The sequence below is a fragment of the Melanotaenia boesemani genome, chromosome 7 (genome assembly GCF_017639745.1).
Source record: "Melanotaenia boesemani isolate fMelBoe1 chromosome 7, fMelBoe1.pri, whole genome shotgun sequence".
In the NCBI taxonomy this organism is placed as follows: Eukaryota; Metazoa; Chordata; class Actinopteri; order Atheriniformes; family Melanotaeniidae; genus Melanotaenia; species Melanotaenia boesemani.
The window spans coordinates 23,490,101-23,511,150 of NC_055688.1; the positions used below are offsets into that span (position 1 = coordinate 23,490,101).

At 38.0% G+C, this 21,050-nt stretch overlaps 1 protein-coding gene across 4 annotated transcripts in view; it reads left to right on the plus strand.

Annotated features, from left to right (window-relative positions):
- The window catches only part of pcdh11 (protocadherin 11), a 125,070-nt gene that overhangs the window by 11,605 nt on the left and 92,415 nt on the right, over positions 1 to 21,050 (plus strand). For 3 of the 4 annotated variants that reach the window (XM_041990424.1, XM_041990425.1, XM_041990426.1), the window contains one exon: positions 1,703 to 4,210. In XM_041990424.1, the coding sequence (XP_041846358.1) occupies positions 1,703 to 4,210 (2,508 nt within the window). Of the gene's footprint in view, positions 1 to 1,702; positions 4,211 to 8,558; positions 10,653 to 21,050 lie in introns of those variants that run through there. The other variant, XM_041990427.1, reaches the window with a different exon arrangement.

A 21,050-nucleotide genomic window follows, 5' to 3' on the forward strand; every position in this document is an offset into this window, starting at 1 on the left:
ATATGCCATGTCTGCTTATCCCTATATGATTTCATCTTGCCAGAGGGATCACAAAATAAGGTCTGAAAGATCATTGCTGCAGTGTTGGCTGTTTTAAGTAGTTCTGTCAATCACCGACATGTTGACAACGTTTCCTCTGCAAGCAATTTTTCAGAGTACACAATAATTTACATGCTGCAGCTGCACGTTTCCTTGTGTCGGCTACAACGCTGTGTTGGCACAAGGACAGCTCTACATTTTTAAATATACTGCGGGCTCTTGTGCTCACAATTTGGTTGAAATGGTCCTCTCTTGAATACGAGAATGTACATATCTTAATCTCATTTGATAGCTGTGCCTAGACAGAGTAATCTCTTCCAACATTACGTGCAGCATGAAGCTTATCTCTTTAAAGAGGATGCTTTTTCTTGTTTTACCATGAAACTGCTTCTGACTGAAGGAGCTTCAAAGGGCTTCTTTGTTTCATAATGTGCATGCAGCTCATTCATGGGCTTGATCTTCTTATTTCCTCCCCCTGCTCTCCTTTTCTCCTCTTTTTCTGTCCCCTGTCTCTATCTCTCTCCTACTCTGTTGCTTTCCTCTCTCTTCGTATGTATAGACCCATACCATACATCATTTATTGTAAACATTAGTGCTAGTATTTTGAAAGAAAAGTATTTCCTCTAAACAACCAATTCCAGTTGCTCTGGTTTCTCATGATAATTTGTGTATTTGTTTTTACTTTCTGGCTTCATTTATGCCTAGAATTAGCTATCCTTAAGCAAAATGCCTCTCAAATAAATAGAATAGTTTCACTCTTGTTCTCTTAATCTACCTGGTCTTGCAGTGCACTAAAATACAAGTGGATTGGTGTGCCTGCATTTCCAGCTCTTTTTTTTTCTGTAGTAAATCACTTACAAAGCTGAAATAGTGCAATGTTGCCAGCTCGATTCTTTCTTGACACAAGACAGGAAGATCGAGAAAAATCTAATTTTAATGAAGGCAGAAGAAATCTGATGAGGATGCTTAAGAGGTAAATTAATCAGTTTGAGCTGTAGTTTCTTGGAGGGATGAAGAGACTTGATTTAATTTAATGATTGGTCACATTTCAAAAGGATTAATTACCTTTTTTTTATGTTTTCTCTGGCATCTGTTTGTAGGGTATGTAAGAAATGAGTCAAACTATGAAAGAAACTGATGATTAGAATGTTTGCACATTTTCAGGGACCCAACTGAGATGAGCAGAGCAGTGCCAACAACCAGCTGCCCAGGCTATTAAACTCTTGACATTTATCATTGAAGACATAAGAAAGACAACAAATGAAGCTGAATAACCTACAAAGTAAATAAATTAGATTTATTTAAGACAACAGCCTATTTTACTGCGTTAGATCAGAAACATGCTACTATAACTATAGCTACCATAAATCAGTGACATTCTACTATATTTAAGAGAATTTATTTAAAAGAGCCTTGAACAATTTACAAAACTTTATACAATAACCTTCACTAAAAAACAAAACAAAAATAAGATTAAATGGAATACCCTAAAATTAAAATTTAAGTGATAGAAATGAAAACAATTAAAAAAAAAACAGTATGAGATAATATTTTACATTTATTTGACATTTAAATGTTTGTTTGAAAACTTTTGCTGTTAACATTACAATTTTTTGTAGTTAAGTCAACATAATCAACCAAAAACATTCTCTTGTCTTTGCAGAGTGTCAGTGAGTTTGGCTTAGACATCATTGAGACTCCTGAAGGTGACAAATGGCCACAGCTCATCGTTCAGCAGAACCTTGATCGCGAACAGAAGGACACTTTTGTCATGAAGATAAAGGTGGAAGATGGTGGCAATCCTCCCAAATCCAGCACTGCCATTCTCCAAGTTACCATCTCTGATGTCAATGACAATCGTCCCATCTTCAAAGACAGCGAGCTGGAAGTTTCCGTACCAGAAAATGCTCCAATGGGGACATCAGTAGCTCAGCTTCATGCCACGGATGCAGACTTGGGTTCCAACGCACAGATCCACTTCGCCTTCAGTAACCAGATTTCCTCCTCAACCAAACGTCACTTTGCTATCAATAGTTCCACTGGACTAATCACTGTGAAGCAACCGCTGGACAGGGAGGTAACACCCGTTCATAAACTTATCATCCTGGCAAGTGATGGCAGCTCAACCCCCTCCAGAGCAACAGTGATTGTTAATGTCACCGATGTAAATGACAATGTTCCCTCCATAGACACTCGCTACATTATCAACTTGGTAAACGGGACTGTTCTGCTCTCTGAGAATGCACCCCTCAACACCAAAATAGCCCTTATTACTGTTACTGACAAGGATGCAGATCTGTATGGCAAAGTGGCTTGTTACACAGACCATGATGTTCCTTTCCGGTTGAAGCCTGTCTTTAATGATCAGTTCTTACTGGAGACAGCTGCCCCTCTAGATTATGAGACAACTCGAGAATATGCCATTAAGATAGTGGCCTCGGATAGGGGGACACCTCCCTTGAACACCTCAGCTATGGTCTTAATTAAAATCAAGGATGAGAATGACAATGCACCCATCTTCCCCCAGCCTGAAATTCAGCTTTCCATACCGGAGAACAATGACCCGTCCACACAGTTAATAAAAATAAGCGCCACTGATGCAGATAGTGGACATAATGCTGAGATTATTTATGCTCTTGGCCCTGATGCACCGGATGGGTTTAACATAGACAGACGTTCAGGAATTCTCTCTGTTGGCAAACGACTGGACAGAGAGAAGCAGGAGAGGTACTCATTCACTGTCATAGCGAGGGACAATGGCTCTACATCCCTGCAGAGCAATATCACCATCAGGCTAATTGTCCAGGACCTTAATGACAACAGCCCAGCTTTTACACACCCTGAGTACAACTTCTATGTGCCTGAGAACCTGCCTCTCTATGGAACTGTTGGCTTAATTACAGTGACAGACGCAGACGCAGGAGATAATGCTGTTATAACGCTGTCCATTTTAAACGGGAAAGACAGTTTCATCATTGACCCCCAAACTGGGGTGATCAAACCAAATATCACCTTTGACAGGGAGCAGCAAAGCTCCTACACATTTATGGTCAAGGCAGTTGATGGAGGGCAGCCTCCCAGTTCCTCCTACGCCAAGGTCACTATCAATGTTGTTGATGTGAATGACAACCGCCCTGTGTTTGTCATCCCATCCTCCAATTACTCTTATGACCTAGTGCGAACCACCGCTACCCCTGGTGCTGTGGTCACCAGAGTGTTTGCCATTGACAATGACACAGGTATGAATGCTGAGCTACAGTACAGTATTATCAGCAGCATCATCATCACATCTAGGGTCTCCCCTCGAGGTCTCTTTGCCATCGACAAAGCAACAGGTAACATAACGCTGCAGGAGAAAATAGTAGCAGCTGATCATGGGTTGCATAGACTGGTAGTCAAGGTGAAAGATTTAGGCCAGCCTGAGTCATTACATGCTATTGCACTTATTCACTTGTTTGTCAATGACACTGTATCAAATGCTACCTTCATCCAAGAACAACTGCGGAAAAGTATGGAGACACCCTTGGATCGCAACATAGGAGAAAGCGAGGTAGCACCTCAAGCTAATGGATATGTGATTGTTGTCATAGCTATCATAGCAGGGACTATGACTGTTATCTTGGTGATATTTGTTACTGCCTTGGTGCGCTGCCGGCAGACACCCAGACACAAAGTAGTACAGAAGGGCAAGCAGAGCGGAGAGTGGGTGTCGCCCAATCAAGAGAACCGTCAGATCAAGAAGAAGAAGAAGAGAAAGAAGCGATCCCCCAAGAGCCTCCTCCTGAACTTTGTGACCATAGATGAATCCAAGCCTGATGACCCAACCCATGAGCATGTTAATGGTACACTGGATCTCCCTGTGGAGCTAGAGGAGCAAACCATGGGGAAGTACAATTGGGCAACCACGCCCACTACCTTCAAACCTGACAGTCCTGATCTAGCCAAGCATTACAAGTCTGCATCACCTCAACCTACATTTCAAATTAAACCGGAAACTCCAGTGGCCCCAAAGAAACACCATGTGATCCAGGAGCTCCCCTTGGACAACACCTTTGTGGTGGGCTGTGACTCACTCTCCAAATGTTCATCGACTAGCTCCGACCCATACAGTGTCTCAGAGTGTGGCTGTCAGGGGGGATTCAAGACTGCGGGGCAAATCACCACCCGACAGGTAATACATGACTTCCTTTTTAAACCCACCCACACTAGTTCCTACTCACACTCCCCTTGCTGTTCCCTGGTAGGTGATGTGAAAAGTGGAGGGTGGGAGCATGAAGGCAGGGGATTTACTCACAAACCTCATAACCATGTCTACATGAATGTCATTTACACTTAAAAAAAGGGATAAACTAAACAATTAATATCAAAATTAATATTGCAAAGCTTCCACTATACTTCCAGTTCTCATAAACCTCTATTTATCTCTCCTTTTATAAGTAGCCCTAATTGCATCAGCAAAATGGTTAATTCCTTATGCAAAATCTCAAGAAATAACAGGAATGCAGTCATGACTGCATTTATTAACGTGACTATTAATAGTTGGTGGAAATATTTTTATTAGATTTAGAGGGGACTAGAAAACAATGATTAAACTCCCAACTGATGTATTTGAGGTCAAGGGCAAATGAAGCTGTTTATATCTGACTGACATGTTTAACAAGGCATGTAAAATGTGTCAAAGGCTACTCATCTCATCAGGTATTCATTAAGCCAGAAAGTCCAATGTTAATAGCACAAAAAAGGACAAAAAAAAAAGAAAAAGAAAAATGCTGTAAGTGCGCTAAAGTAACTTGATAGATAACCCTACTCTTTTGTGGCTTCTGTCCCTAAAATATGAAGTGTCTTAAATGTGCCAGTGTGGCTTTGTGGGAGTGAAGCTCATTTAAATGCCAAGGTACAGCAAAGGGCTCATGGGTCCCTAAGAGATATGTGCCAGATGTGAAGTGCCCCAATAAATAAAAGCTGGCAAGGGAAATAAATGTAAATCAGATATAAGAAGAGGTGGCCTTGCTCAAAGCTGCGGGCCAGGGCACAGTGCTGTGGGGAAGACTGAGTACTGCTTGGAGCAGAGGAGGGGTCACTGGGATCAAGGTGATGCAGAGCCTTGAGACCAATGTACTTAAACACCAAGGGAGCAATAGTCAATAAAAAAAAAGCCTGTTAGGTCAACTCTGCATTAAGCCCATAAATGTTCTACTTTAATGATGATGCCAGTTATAAATGGCATATGTTGATATAATTTCACAAAATATGTTGGCAATTTTGATGTGTTTCAGTTAGAGCTTCACCAGATGTTACAGAATGCTCTTGTTGTGTCCATAAATGATGAAGTATTTATGTACATCTTGATATTTGACCTGATATCACTAGCACAACTGAATTAGATAAGGCTGAGTGGCCTGTGCACCGATTTATTCACACTGATATGCGTGTTGTCCCCCCCCCCCCCCCGAGCTTCAAACATACAGTCTGTTCCAACCATTTTCTTGTCTTGTGTTTCTTTTGAGATTTTTTTGAAGATTTGGTTTTTGCTCGGTTGCTCTGGCTTTTGTATTTTTGTTCCAGTTTTGATCATTATTATCACAACTGCCACTCATCCAATTTTGGGTCAGTTTCATGATGTTGCATCAATAATTGACTTTTTTCATGAAGAGCTTGTTTTTGTTTGTGTCTACAGCCTCATATTGTTCATCATTTCTAGATCTTTGATTCAGTTCTTTCTTTTTTTTGCTCCCAATATGCCTGTATGTGACATTAAGTGAGCTTTAAAATTCTTCTTTCCATAGTTGTGGTAAATGACTGTTGATCCTGTAAAGTATTGTACTTAGGCTAATTTATTAAGACACCCACACACAGCTGATAGTCATTCCCTTCATCCACCTTTTATTTGAAACCCTAGTTAAAAGCTATGCCCTGCCATGGTACATTATACATAAGCCTACTTCATACCCCTGCTTCTGAAGATTTAATCCATAACGTGTTTATACGACACACTGACAAGTTGTCAGAATGATTTTCCCCTCTTACTCGCAGCCACTGCCAGGAAATATGCAGAAATATTCAGTTTATGTTCAACAATTCTGAATTATTATCCCTTACGAATTTTATGCATTACAGATTTAAATTGATTTTCACTTATGTTGCTGATCACAGTGGGGTATTTTTGTGCAGATAATTTAAAATCTATGAATATTTGATTAGTAAATATTCTTCCAAATCTTGAGTCTGTTTATATCTCATTATCTCTGAAGTAAATTTAATCACTCATCTATTTGAAGATAGATCTCACATTTTCATATTATGTACTCCTAACAACAGAATAATATTCTTTAAAAACATCTATTCTTGGTGATTCTAGTCACCAACTCCACTGATGTTAAACCAACAGCTAATTTTTGCGTCCCCTTAAGCTACCGACAAGTGATTCCTCCCACTTTAGACATTAGATTTCCCACCAGTTTAAAGTGTGCTTATTTAAAGCCTGTGTCAGAAAAAAAAGCATGAAGCTGCACCCGATGAGAATCAGTGGCTACAAAGGTTAATTAAATGCACTAAAGGGTTAATCACTCGTAATACAGTATGATTAAAATCACTGTAATTGGTTTGCGAATAAGGCTGATAAGAAAGAGGGGGAAAAAAGGCAGTTGTCTTTAAAGATTATCAGAGATGCCACAAACTATCCTTGAGAGTCCAAAAGTGATGTAGCATAGATCACCAGCAGCACCTTTTGTAAAATTTCAACTGAATTTGATTTAATCATTGTTCAAGAAACTCCGTTTTCCAAGTCTAAAGAAGAACACTTGAAAGCAGCACATCTTCAAAAGGTGTTTTTCTGTCTTTCATCGCATGAAATAAAAACACTGTGTGAGAACTCTGGAATTTGTTGTGAATATTTCAAGTGCAGTTTCTAAAAACAAAAGCTGAATTTGTTCTTTAAGTGTCTGCTATTCTGACTCTTTCCTGTGAAAGCTAATGCCAGAGATCATAGCCAGGATGCTGACTTTTCCTTTTTCTTCATCAAAGTGACAGACAGTGCTTTAGTGACTTTGCAGTGATGCGCCATGCACCCAAAGCTAGTAAAAATAAAGCGCAGACAAAAAAGCCCACCCATGGAATAACTATGGGGAGGGAAAACAGGAGGAGGCAATTATGGTTGAAGGTCACCAAAATGTTTTCAGGGACTTTACAGATGTAGCTGATAAAGAGTAAAGCTTGTAAAAATACTTCAGAGACTACAGATTTGTGCCACCATATGGCTTCATTATACAGAGAGAACAGTATTTGCAAATGCCAGCCCCCCCTTTTCCCTCCTTTCTCACAGTTTTTTTTATGCATTTCATTATTTTCTTTTAACCCATAGCCTCTTGATATTAGAGGTCAATCTGCCTCCAGTGATGAGGAGCTCTTGTAAGAGCATGTGCTTTTGAGGGGGCAGATAAAAAAATTACCACCCTTCTTGAGTGATTTCAGACATCACCATGAATATAAAGTGGGAAGAGAAAGGGTTAATGCATTCCTTTGTTGAAGGGTTGCTGTTTTATGAATTTAACCTCCTGTGGGATAATGCAGGGGTATGTTTTGCTAGTGTTTTGCAATATCTCACACATTGCCCTTTGATTTAATACTAAAAGTGCAGCTGTTTTGCCTCATTTGGAATCACATATGTGTCATTATGAATTTTGCAATACAGACTTTAAGAGCTTCAGAGAATGAGGTCAGCAGAAAACTAGATTTTTCCACATTATCATGTATTTCTGTGGGTGAAGGTATGAGTTTTTATAGTAGACGAGGTCTATTGACAAAGAATTGGCTTGGAATGGGGGTCATTATTAAGATGTATAATCAGATTTGATGTCAGTAATAAAAACCAGTGAGTATTGTTTTGATTGCACCTTGTTATCATTATTTTTTATACGTTGTCTGTTTGGTTTATCCATTACATCTGCAATCACTGTGTCTCCCTAACTGGCCAGTCAGATCCTCTGTGTTTCAAGCACTCACAGATATATATATATATATATATTGCTAACTTTCAGAGGAGTGGCAAAATGTCATATTCTGTACATATCAGAGGACCCACTGGCAAGGGTCCAAGTGAAAGAGTGGGCCTAAATTAATCCAAATGTTTGTTTTGAGGGGGTATAAAGAGTGTTGCACTAGTGTGGTGGGAGACAAAAAGACAAATTGGGAGTTATAATTGGATGAGACTGCATGCTCTGATAAGTACAGGAAAATGCACAGACTTGTGACACCTGTAGCATTCTTCAAGGAAACCTGACATGATACCAACTTGATTGCCAGCCGCACCTTGAAGAATGCTTTTTTTTTTTTCCTTTTTCATCTACACTCTTCTCCGATTTTTTATTTATTTATTTATTTATTTATTTATTTATTTATTTATTTTTGTATTCAGTGTTCAGTGTAGCCTCGCACTGATAAGGCTACAGCTTAGGCTGCTCAGAGCTCAATGATATTGTAACTACAATCTCCCTATATCTGTCTGTCTCTCTATATTTCAGGAGATGGCACTGAAACCACCACACTATGGCACACTCTGTGGCACAGGTACAACTCGCTCCCACAGGATTAAAATCAATCTCTAGCTCCCCTTTCCTAAAGAGAGAAAAAGAGAGAAAAGAGGGAGAGAGGGCAGAGGGAGGAAAGAAGGAAGGCAAGAACTGAAGAGGTGAAACAAGTACTTTACTGTCTCTACAGCCTCAAACGCCACCTCTTCATTCAATTGAGTAAATACAATGAATCTGGAAAGGGAAGAGAAAGGGTGGGTGGGGTGTCTCAGAAATAAAAGAGACATGCTTCATGTTGCTGCCTGAAACTTGACAACGCTCCTCCTGTGAATCTGTTGGAAGTCTGAAATGCTTTATTGAGTCCTATGCTACATTTTACTTTTATCAGTGAGGATGATTTGCCCAGAATCTTCCCCAAAAATGTCCCACTTCAGCACCCAATCTGTAAAATAGGTGTCAAATACAGTCAGTAGATCTGTAAAGTATGTTTATATGTATGTATGTATATCTATCACAGAGTTGATGGTGTTTATATTTATTGACTGCATTTATTTGCCTTGTTTTCAAAACCGCCTGGTGGCCATTTTATTTTCTTACTTTCTATTTTTTGTATCATGTGACTGGGTTTGCCCATGGAACTAGTGATTTCTAATGTATTTATGCTGCAATGCCTACAACCCGTAGGCTTACATTAGTGTTGAGCCCACTGACAGTGTATCATGTGTGTCACCCTTTGCCTCTTTTTGTTCCACTTTTGATGCCACTGATAGTATTTTGAGTGACGAGTGTGGCTAATGTCACAGAAATACACTTGGCCCCACAATTCACCCACATTTGCAGTGCATTTTTAAAACTGTGCCAGATATTGCCAAGTTGTTATTTCACTGGAAGAAACGGAAAGACAAGTTTAATACTTTGAGCTAAGCTACAATCACAAGGGACTAACTGCTGGGGTCATAATGAAAAGCTGTTTATATAGGACAGATTTGAAAAGCGCTAAGCCTAACCTTTTGTGTGTCATTTTCGATTCCTAAGTCAGAAGTGATTTAACCCATGAGGTCCACGTTAAAATGAGTCCAGATGGTAAAGAATGAGTAATAATAATAATCCTCAGGCACTGCTTGATATAAGAAGGTGGGTTTAAGCAAAAATGACTTGACTCCGTGCACTTATTTAAACCAACAAACAGACATTTTCTAATATGAACACTAAGCACCAAAATGAAAAGGTAATCCAGGATTCTGTTTTAAAACAGCAATAAGTTCACATTTGACAGGAAATCCACAATTCTTCTTTGACCTTTTGTTGAGAGCATCCTTTTCCTCTAATTTTTCTTCACCCCATAGAATCATTTTGGTATATTCTAAGTACAATCATTTCTGCAGTAAACACCAGTAACTGGCTTGATGGGTTAGCAGCATTGTTGTTCAATAGTCCTGTTAATTGGTAAGCTTAAGACTTATTTGATAGACAAGGCCTAATAGGCACATTCCGTACATACATATGACCATAGGATTAGAGTTATTAAAATAGACATAGGCTGTGTATCCACTTAGAAATGTACAGATGGACAGGACCAGAGGCTGTTTCTCCTCTTATTAGAGACTATATATAGTTAAATCAAATTACTGCACGGACCAGAAGCCTTTTTGATTGTGTTCCAGTCTTAATATGTCGTGGCTGTGCAGACTATGTCTATTTTATGGCTTTTAATTTTATGCGTGTGGCCTCTCTGTGGGGCAGGTTGTCATTATTTAAGGAGCTATGTTCATGTAATTATGGTATCAAATGTATTCACTACTGCGTAGGAGCCACAGTATGAAATATACATAGCATCCTAGCACTGTGTAATAATTAGATTTGCCTGATCTTTGGGGAAAAGAAAAAAAATATATATATATATACATGGGGAGAGCTTTTGTCCTTGTAAGGGAGACAGAAAACCTCACTTTTATTCAATGTGAAGTACAATATGCACCTTACATGATCTTTGTAATTGACTTTGATTTGCCAGTGTGGAGAAAACTGTAAATGTTTTGTTTATGTATGTGTGCGCTTCTGAAATTTATTAAAGTCTTTTGCATTGTATTGCATATTTTGATGACTCTTCTTATTCCCTGTTTTCAGCATCCAGTATTAGTTTACATCACTTAATTCAGTTTTCTGCCAACCGTACTGTATCTGTTGTAATAGTAAGACCAAATTAAGGCAAAGAAAGGCTTGATAATAAAGCACTTCTCACACACAGTTAGCTGTAGCATTTGTTCAAACTGATTGTGACCTCTAGAAGTAAGCTTGGCTGTGCTGGTTTGGACACCAATAATATGTGCTGTTTTATATGCAGTAAGTGCAAACACCAATCAGACTGTCTATATGCAATATGCCACTTAAGTAGAAAGAAATTAAGCGATGAAGGTTTAGATATACATCACTAATTAGGAACAGAATATAGATAAAAAGTTATGTAAATCTGGAGAGAACACATCCTTTGAAGTACACAGACATAAAAACCAGAAAAGAATCTTTTTTTGGATGCACATTATTTTTCTTTACTGTTCTGTCTCCCTTCCATGAAAGCTGATAATGATCATTTGATAATGATACCTCTGTACTGGAGTGCACAAATGTGCGGTTTTACACATCTGAGGGAGATTGATGTAAGAAGATCCAATAACCACCACTCAAATGTTGTGTTATGCTGTATTTATGCAGACTTGATCCAAAAATACAGACTTGAAAGGGATAAAACAAAGGCTGACAACAAAAAAATGTTTAATTGCTTATCAAAGTTACTTCATATTTTTAAACTTAGAGAAAGCTAATCAGTTCCCTTGGGAAAAACGTCCTTGGTGATTTGAGAAAATAGTGCACGCTGAAGAGGAGCATTCTGGTGTAGAAAGTGCATAAATGTCAGGTTTCTATTAATAGATAAATGTAAACCTGCTAAACGCATTGCCTTTTCTTCAAAACAGAGCTTTGAGAAACCATAAGTAGTGTGATGTATTTGAGCTAGATAGACTGTAGTTAGATTTTTTTTTTTTTTTTTTTTTTTTTGCCTTATACCAAATTAAGAATAAATAATAATAATAATAATAATTTTTAATTTACCTTTAATATATATAAAATACACTCCATATGACAACATTCTAATCCCAACATGGATTAGGAATGCTTTCAAATGCAAAATATAGATGACAAAGACATGAATGAAGGAAAAATATTTCAGGAAAGCATAATTGCTGGTTGTATTTTTCTTTTTTTTTTAATACTATTTTATTGTTTGACCTTGCATTCCTGAGGTAGAATTTTTCCATTTTAAGTTTTTATCAACTACTAGAAGCATTTTCTTTAAGTTGGTTTGTGAGGGAAGTGTTTCCAGAGTTTCTTTGTTGACATATTGATACATGATTTATGAGGACACAGTATTCAATTTCATCTAACAGGCCAGGACGCCAGTTATATGTGGGGAATTAGATTATACATAATGCAATGATACATCTGCAGAATATACAGACCCACACACATGGGTTTACACAACACATGTGCACCCATTTATTCTGCTGTGACGGTGAGACCATCCATATGGTCTTCATTAATTGTATTTTTTTTTTTTTTTTACACTATTTTTCAGGTTTCCCAGTTTCACCATCTACAGTGTAGCTATAGGCATCTTAGATTCTGTATGTAGACAGTTTGACACACCACGGTAATCAAGCAGGCATGTTTATCATTAGTTTAAAGTAATTAATCTAAAGATTAATCAGAAAGCACATGAGAAGTTTGATGCAGAAGTAGCCCAGTGACTTTCCTCAACCTTGAGATGCAATCAGTGCAATCAGTACTTCGCTGTTATCAGCTCCTTGCCTGTAACGTAAAACTATAACATATCCGTTATTTACGTGGCTAACATTGCAAAGTAGCTCTTGGGATGGCCAAGCCAAACAAGCATTTCTTCATGTTACATTGGTTTTACAAGTGACTAACATTCTCCACTGAGATTAAAGTCATCTGCTGCAGACAGCATAGAGCGACAATTCAAGATTACAGATTGTTTTAGCTAAATGATCACTGCAGTTGCTGCCTCAGCTGATCCTTTAAAAGCAATGCATTCAGTAGTGTCAGCATCACTGTGGGTATTTATTATATTTTTTCAACCTGTCTGAAAGCAGTAGTCGTGAAAGTGTTTATATGTTTACCTCTTTCGTCATACCTTGTAAATTTGATTAATGTGATGTTGGCAGCCACTTACTTTTATACATTTAGATTCCTATATATTTTTTCTTAGTGGTGACACAGTGTATCTTAAACATGGAGTTTGTATTTTGCAGTTCTGTGCCTCCCCTTAAACCACACCTCTTATTTATGTCTGTTAATGTAAACAGTATAAATGCTTAAAATCCACAGCATTTAATGTCAGAGGTGTCTACGGGGAGGTGTAAGTCAATTTACCAAGCAGCAAGCATGTTCAGGTTATGATGTGAAGTTGTCCTGAAGCAATACTGACTGTCTAAGCAGGAGCTATTTATGCATGTGCTGTGCAGTGGTGCAGGAAACAAGAAGATGCTGTTTTTCTGTTGCACTCCACTCAAGGCAACACTCGACACAATTGCTGCCAAATCTTTGCCAAACTGAATAATTCAATCATCTCCCCATAGCTGCGGTGGGCTAGCTACCTTTGTGTGTGCAACAATCAAATCAGTGTGGAAGCCTGCCGAGTGGTTCTCTCTGAGACACTGAGTATAGCTGTACAGCCCGGAGATTGTTTTCATTGAAAACAATTCTGTTGATTAAATGAGGTGTGACTGTGGAGCGGGGATCTGAAGAACATCGATTGCTTGTACAATTGTTTGTTCCTTGTTAAAAGTGTGATCTAAAACTATGGTTGCTGAGAGTGTGTAAAGAGCATAGGGTTTGCCGATGTGCCTCTAAAATATAGTTTGGTCTTCCCTAAACTATCCCAGGCAGAGATACTCATCATGATCTCTTGAGTAGGATTGTTTATGTGTCTGCGTGGCTTTACCAGAGTTTAATCGCTATATATTGTATGTATATTACTACAGTTTTTATAGCTGGGATAACTGAGCATTAAAAGTGTTCTTTTGGAGATACCCCACCCCCACCTCCCTTTCTGCCTCATTCCACCCCTCTCAGAGGTAATATGGTTTTAGCCTTAGTTTTACCCATGTACTTTTAACCATAATCCTTCATGAACACAGAAACATTATTCATTTCAATTTTACCTTATCTTTATGTTTTGTGTTTCTGTTTTTTTTAGTTATTATTTTAGTTACTAGGTCATTGGTGCACCTGTATTCTGTGGAAATGCACACACAGATGTTTCCATTGAAATTTCTTCCCTCATTTCACATTCTCTTAAGCATACTGTCACAAACCCGTGCAGCAATCTATCATGCTGCTGAAGCAAATAAATGCACCTCACATAGCCAGATCCCACTGTGGGTCATTGTTCAACAATATGTGATGCTGTCAAAGTTATGTAAAGCAGAGACTCTTTTCTCAAGTGTAACTGAGCTGTATGACTAAATGTGTGAATCAATTTCCAACCTTTACAACTGAATGCAGTTTAGTAACTCTTATGAAGAATGTTTGAACCCTAGAAAAATATCCATTGCTGGTGACAATGTCACAACAACATGCAGCCGTTTGTAAGATGAAGGAAGCCAGACTTAAAGACGAGGCAACTTAAAGACTTTGTCCAAGGAGGGCCATGTCTGTGTCCTCCTTAATCCTGGTAATCCTTGCAGAGAATTCTTGATTTGCCTTTGTAAAAGAGATTGGGAGATGATAAGATGCCTGTCCGCCTCCTTAGAATAGCTGATAATCTGGTTTGAACAGAGGACTCAGGGGGTATTTAGCCTGCCTTAACATTTGCCCAAGCAGATGGCGCTGACGGGGGAAGGCACAACCTTAGCCTCCATCCTCCTCCCACTCTGTATGGTCTTCTTCAGGAAGAAAAAAAAAAAAGAACAGTGGGATGATAATCAATGTTGTTTATTTTGCTGCTTGACTCTTTAAGTACTTTCAGCCAGATTATAGGCTTTTGCAGGGGATAATCGGGCGACTACAGACAATTGCCTTTTTTTCCCATCCTGAACGTATTCCCCCATGAATGCATAAAGACAAAGATTTAAAGTTGATGTCAATTCTTAATGCCTTTGTAGTCCCTTTGCAAACTGTGTTAAAATTAACTGGACCCTGTGCTAATCACTGCATTTCAAACACTTGCTTTCCTAGTGCAGTGGAAATATCTTATCTAGTTGTTAGAAGACATCCCACAAGTGATATCTCCATTGATACTTGTGCTTGAAGATGTCTCTTCCTCTGTGATCAAAAGCACAGACACACTATAAACCCAGAAATCTACTACAGGGTAATTGTAACACTTCAGGAGTTAACAAGAAGTGCGCTGACCTCTTCTGACAACAGATGTGACAGGCCCCATCTCATGCTTGATGTAAGATAAAAAAAAATAAAAAAAAAAGAGGTAAAACAAAGAAACACTTGCTCTTTTTTTTTTTTTTTTTACTGCAAATGGCACTGTTCAACAGCTGTTAAATAAGTTAATATATATATACATATATATATATATATATATATATATATATATATATATATATATATATATATATATAAATATATACATTTTTACTTTTACAATAACATGCTATTTCAACATTTCTTAAAATCTTGGACAACAAAATATCTGATGCCATGTATTCAAGCTGGAAGCATGACTGCATATAAGCCATTAAGTCGTTTATGTTGGTTTTCTAAGCCCGCCTCCTAACCTAATGCCTCTGGCAATCTTCTCAGCTCGGACTGGACACCTGCAGCAAAAGCATTTGAACAAATGAGATCAGACCATTGACTAATTAGAGCTGCGCATTACATAAGTGAGCTAACTGGAAAGATTTGCACATACTAAAGAATCGTTTAACCAAAACATTAATTTTATCCAATTTTTCTCTGGCGTTGCAGTTGTGTGAACAGGATATGGCACAAAGCTGTCAGGTTCAGTCGAAACACAAGAGACATGCATTGGCTCCAAATGTATCACGTTAACCCTTCTACACAGAGCAAAGTTAATCCACATAAACACAATGACATGAAGATTTGCTTTCATGCATTCAGGTGTAAAAGGGTCTGACAAAAAGAAAAAAAAAACTTCACATGAACATTCGGTTGGAAGGATTTTGTATGAAACATTTTACATTCAGATCCACAAACACTGAATATTGTAGTTGCAACAGCTTTCACATATTCTTTGTTATTATACCGGCAATGATCGATGTAGTCTTTTTATTCTATTATTTTATTGCTACTCAAGTGCTCCCTTATAATAAAAAAGCACTCCATGTCATATGGTTAAAAACTGCTGCCATCAAGGACGGATATACAGAGCCATTAACAGAGAATATTAGATGCCATTCAGTAGTGATACACATGTTGCACCTCAGTTTAACGGCTTGAACTTTTGAGCCACTGTTAGGACAACGATGCTTATGCAAATTTACTAGTACAGTAAATATCTCTTGCCTTTGGTATTGTTTTGACTTCCTTTATTTTCTTCTTCTGCAACAGCTCCAGTTTCTTAAATACCTCTACTCAGACAACACTTAGCTTTAATATGAAGCAGGTGGCCATGAGTAATATATCCACAGTCCCCGGAAATGCATTCTGGGATGAAGTGGAAAGTTGGCTTGAACTTGAAATATGAAAGGATAATATAATCAAGAACATTTTGAAGAGTCTATGTAAAAATTATTTGTGTGTTATTCACCAATGGCCATAAAGAATTTATGTGCATGCAGCCTTCAAAAAGATCACTCATACATGCCATTATGTCTTTCTGATGGTTTTTAATAGGAAAAAAAATGTGTTTTTTAAATAGTGAGACAATCACTTTCAATGTGGCTTTAATTACAACATATGTGCTTCACACACATTTCAGGTAAGATACATGATTTCATGTAATGGTAGCTAATGAACAGCTGATAAATTGAACCAATTTATGGTTTATTTTATTTTCCTGTTTTCTTTTATATTAATCATCAGCTTCTTGTCAATCAGTTCAGTCTTTTTAAATCAAAGTTTGCCCCTCCCACATTTGCTTCATATATATATATATATATATATATATATATATATATATATATATATATATATATATATATATATATATATTCTTTTTTAATTTACTGCGTTTGAGATTTCAAAATGTTTTCTGCAAAAGAAAACAGAAATAGCCACAGGAATAACAGATACATTATATTACCTGAGATTCTCATATAAAGACAAGAGCTTCTGGATGAAGCACATATGTGTTCAAACCCAGAGGTAACTGACAACTCTTCAATGACTTCAGTGAATTGTGCCGACCTTATTGCATTGTGTAGATGATTGCGTTATGCTCCCTCAGATAATGACTGTGCCCTACTTTGACTTTGAGGCAGTGACCTGAAATAAGGCACACCAGTGAAATCCGAGTCTGAATGAACCTGGAAGTGATTAAGGTCACCCAGACACATCACATTTGTTTGACCCGCCCCCTTACCCTAGCTCCCCCCAAAGCAAATGTCGACAATTCCTTTGGGAGTCTTTTATAAGCATCCTCCTCAATGCAAACATTGACCATTTATAATATGTTTAGCTAGAGTGTCAAGATGATTAAATACAACCAAATACCCTGTATGCCCTTATTTTCCTGCTGTATTGTCTTGTGGCACAAGAAAACCTGCTGTTGTCTCCTTACATGTCATAAGGTCTTTAGACTCCTAGTAACCAATTATGGTTCAACTTCATAATTAGCTGTTATTTTTTTTGTTTGTTTGTTTTTTGTTTCCAGGTAATTTCACCAAAGTAGTCAGCTCCTGCTGGAATGTTTACGCATTGTTTCATTTCAATTGAAATATGAAGTTTTACTGATAAAGTTTCAGGGCACTTTACAATAAGTGACACTCCAGTTGTCTTCTTTATTTTAAACTGGACAACAATATGTTATTGAGTGTAATCAATGAATGGTGCACTATATGCTGCTACTCGTGTGTCCAATATTGCTACGTATGTGTTCGTTCAGGATGCTGACTGCATGCAGGAAGAGTCACTGAGGTCACAAATAGTTCAAAGGTGTGTTATGGAAGTACACAGTGCAGTGCAATTTCAGTGAGTCACTGCAATATGAGATATACATCTAAGAGAATATAAACATCTATTTAAACTTGTATCCATGGAAAAAGAAATAAAAACATTAGGTGTTTTAAGATGAGTGCATATGAAAGATGATGCAACACTGAATCCAAGATTTGTCTCAAATTAAATTCTATTCGGCTCCTTGATGCATTATTTATTACATTGACTGGAAAGGCTGAATTTTGCAGTCAAAATCTCACTGACATGATGCATACATATCATAATGCTTGAGGGGAAACAGGGATAACATGAGATCATGTCTGCCTCTGGAGGAAAGGATGCACTGAATGGATCTCAGGCTTGTTTTTGTGTGCATGCTTCTCTGCTGGGGATCAGTGCACAGCTTCCCTCTGTAGCCATGACGCTCAGATAAAAATTACTCTTCCTCTAGTGTGTATGTAAATCAGAGTAGGGGGATATAATGAAATAATGAAGAGCGCCTCTGCTTCTTTTTTTTTTTTTTTTTCTTTCAAGAGAGACCACTGGGACTCACTATTTTTAGACACAACAAAGAGATTGCCAGTGGTGTCCAGTCTCTCTGGTTAAGTTATGGAGTTCTATCCACTTGTCAGTGTACAAGTGCTCATCTCAGAGCTTAAACGTACAAAGAAATGGAGACCAGTCTCTCCCTCCCTTTAATGTCGAAAAGTTCCCTTGGGAATCAAAGGGTGAATGTGTCCGTTAATGTTTTTTTTTTTTTTTCCATTTTTTTTACTTCAATAGATTGCAGACATCATCAATGATCTCAAGGGAGATGCTTCTGAGCTTTGTAAAGACCTCAGTCATTGGCGACATGCAAAGTAACCCTGTAAGATGACCCTTTATACCAGCAGGAAATGCTTTGTCACTCAGACAAATGTGGCAGATGAATGCTCAGCATGATCCTGGGGTATTTGTCATCTGGTGTTCTCTTTCTAATGAGTTTACAGTTGATGATCCAGGTCAGAGAAGGACACACTAGAAGTTAAGAACAGGTTCATATGAGGGATCCCAAGACATACCCTAACCTCTCAACCTTGCAGACAGAATAAATGTTAATCTTATTGTCATTGCACTTTTAACCCCAACCCTTACCAAATTGTGCTGCTTTTGTTTGTGGTGCTCTTTCTAAATCTGAGTTTGCTGATGCTGACCAGAGTGGATGTCTCCATTTTTTTATTACTGAGAACTGTTCAAGCATGAATTTATTTTAAGTTGAGTTGTGTTGTAATGATGAAGGATTCTTATAATTTATCGTTCCACCATTACCACCCTCATTCACGACATATGACCTTGGAAACATGATGTTGCAGATGCAGCAAGACTGAATCTTTGCAAAGTCAGATATTTTCAGGCATCTTGGCGGGTAGGAGGGGTCAGTAATGCTGCCATGTTTGCCTTTTGGAGATAACACCTCAGAGGTCATGTGAATGACTTGGTGTAATGTGGGTCACCTGAGCAACCAACTTCCTGACAGGTGAGATTTTTCCTCTCTGGCTTTTTTTTTTTTAAAGTTTCATTATATGACTGTAACTGGTTGTGTATCTATGAATGACTGCAGAAAGCAGGGTCACAGACATGCTGGTTGATAACATGAAGGGCACATCTAATTGGTTATGACAACATGTGTTATCCTTCTTTTTGGTTCACAAAAATAAATATATAAGTAAAGAAAGACAGAAAATTTTGTTAATAAAAAACACACAAATGCTTTCTTAACATTTGAGTTTATAATGCCTCCAAAACTAACTGTCCTTGACTACTTTAAAGGAAAACATAAAAAAGGCAGTTCATGTCAAAACACGTGTGCTCCAGAAAAGTGAAGAGCCATGCATCTTATCTATTTGATTTTGCACTTAGGAGTTTTTTTCTTCTTTTTTCTTTTCTCTTCAAACGTCAAGTGCCAAAGTCATTTACATGTGCTAGGGGCAACCAGAGTAAAAACACAAGCACACAACTCACTGCTCTGCACATGCATTTGATGAAGAAAAAAGAGGAAGTTTTCGGGGATGGGTAAAATCAGGCAAAAGATGAAGAACAACATAAAGAGAAGGAGGAAAGGAGAAAGGAGAAATTAGGATGATAGGGGGTGAGAGCAGTGCAACGCACAGAGGGTAATTCAATTTGACTAGAACTCTCTGTCACCTCATACAACTGGGGGATTGGCCTAAAGACCAAGATGAATTAAAATTCATGAACTATTGAAGAGTGAGCTGCCAGTGAAAGGTGGAGAGGATGATACTCTTTCAAAGCAGGATATTATTTTTTTTCTAATTGCAAATAAATGAAGCTATTAGTTTACCTTAAATTAAACACAGAAGGGATCCCACAGAGATATCTGATCCCATGTGTAAGTCATTGAAGACTGATTTGGGCCCCTATTGAGCTGACAGGCATAGTAAAATTAGGGTAGCAGAACATATGCCTATTGTCTAACTACTGCTGGCTCACTGCCCTTTCTTTAGATTGGAACCAGATGACATTTCTGTGCTTGGAAACTATATCTGCAAAGTACCCTCTGGTTTAAAAGAAAAGAGACCAAAGTTTTGGCTTGCTAATAACTCCACACTGTAGTTTGTAATCTTATTTCATAAACGCCTGCACAACAAAATGTGGCACTGGAAGTACACACACAGTCGATTATTTGTAATGCTTCCCGAACCAGACAAATCAAAAGAAAATCCAGTGTATGACTTTGATCCATTCACAATATAAATAACTAATTTATCAGTTGTGTTTAAAGAGGCATACAATGGGCAGAACAGAGAACATTGTGTAGCTGGGATAATCCCTTAGAAGATTTATCCTGGCGCTGCCTTGAGGGGAACAGTAAGAGCAAGAAGCAGATCCCATTCCCTTCCTCTCTGTCTCTCTATCTCTGTTCCTCTGGATACATAGTTACTATCTCAACTGCTGATCAGCCCTACTTAGTTATATTGCATTGTGTTCTTTGATTTTCCAGTTAATCCGTCAAGTAAAGAGATTCAGTCTAAGATTACAGTGATTCAGTGAACTTTTGATTACTAAAGTCTGTAGCCCCATGGCATTTTCTCAATGCACTGTAAGTGCATGTACACATTTGTGTATTAGGATGTGTGATAAGTAAGAATTGTCTACATTTTTCGTAAGGGGTGGCTTTGACTGTTCCAAGATATCGTAGCTAGTGATGTGCGATACTAGAGATTTTCTTCCAGATCCAATACCAAGTAAAATTCAAGCCAGTATCAGCTAAATCGATCCGATACCGACGCTTTATACAAAAATTTTATGTGCTTGGAAAATCTCTTCCAAAGCAGG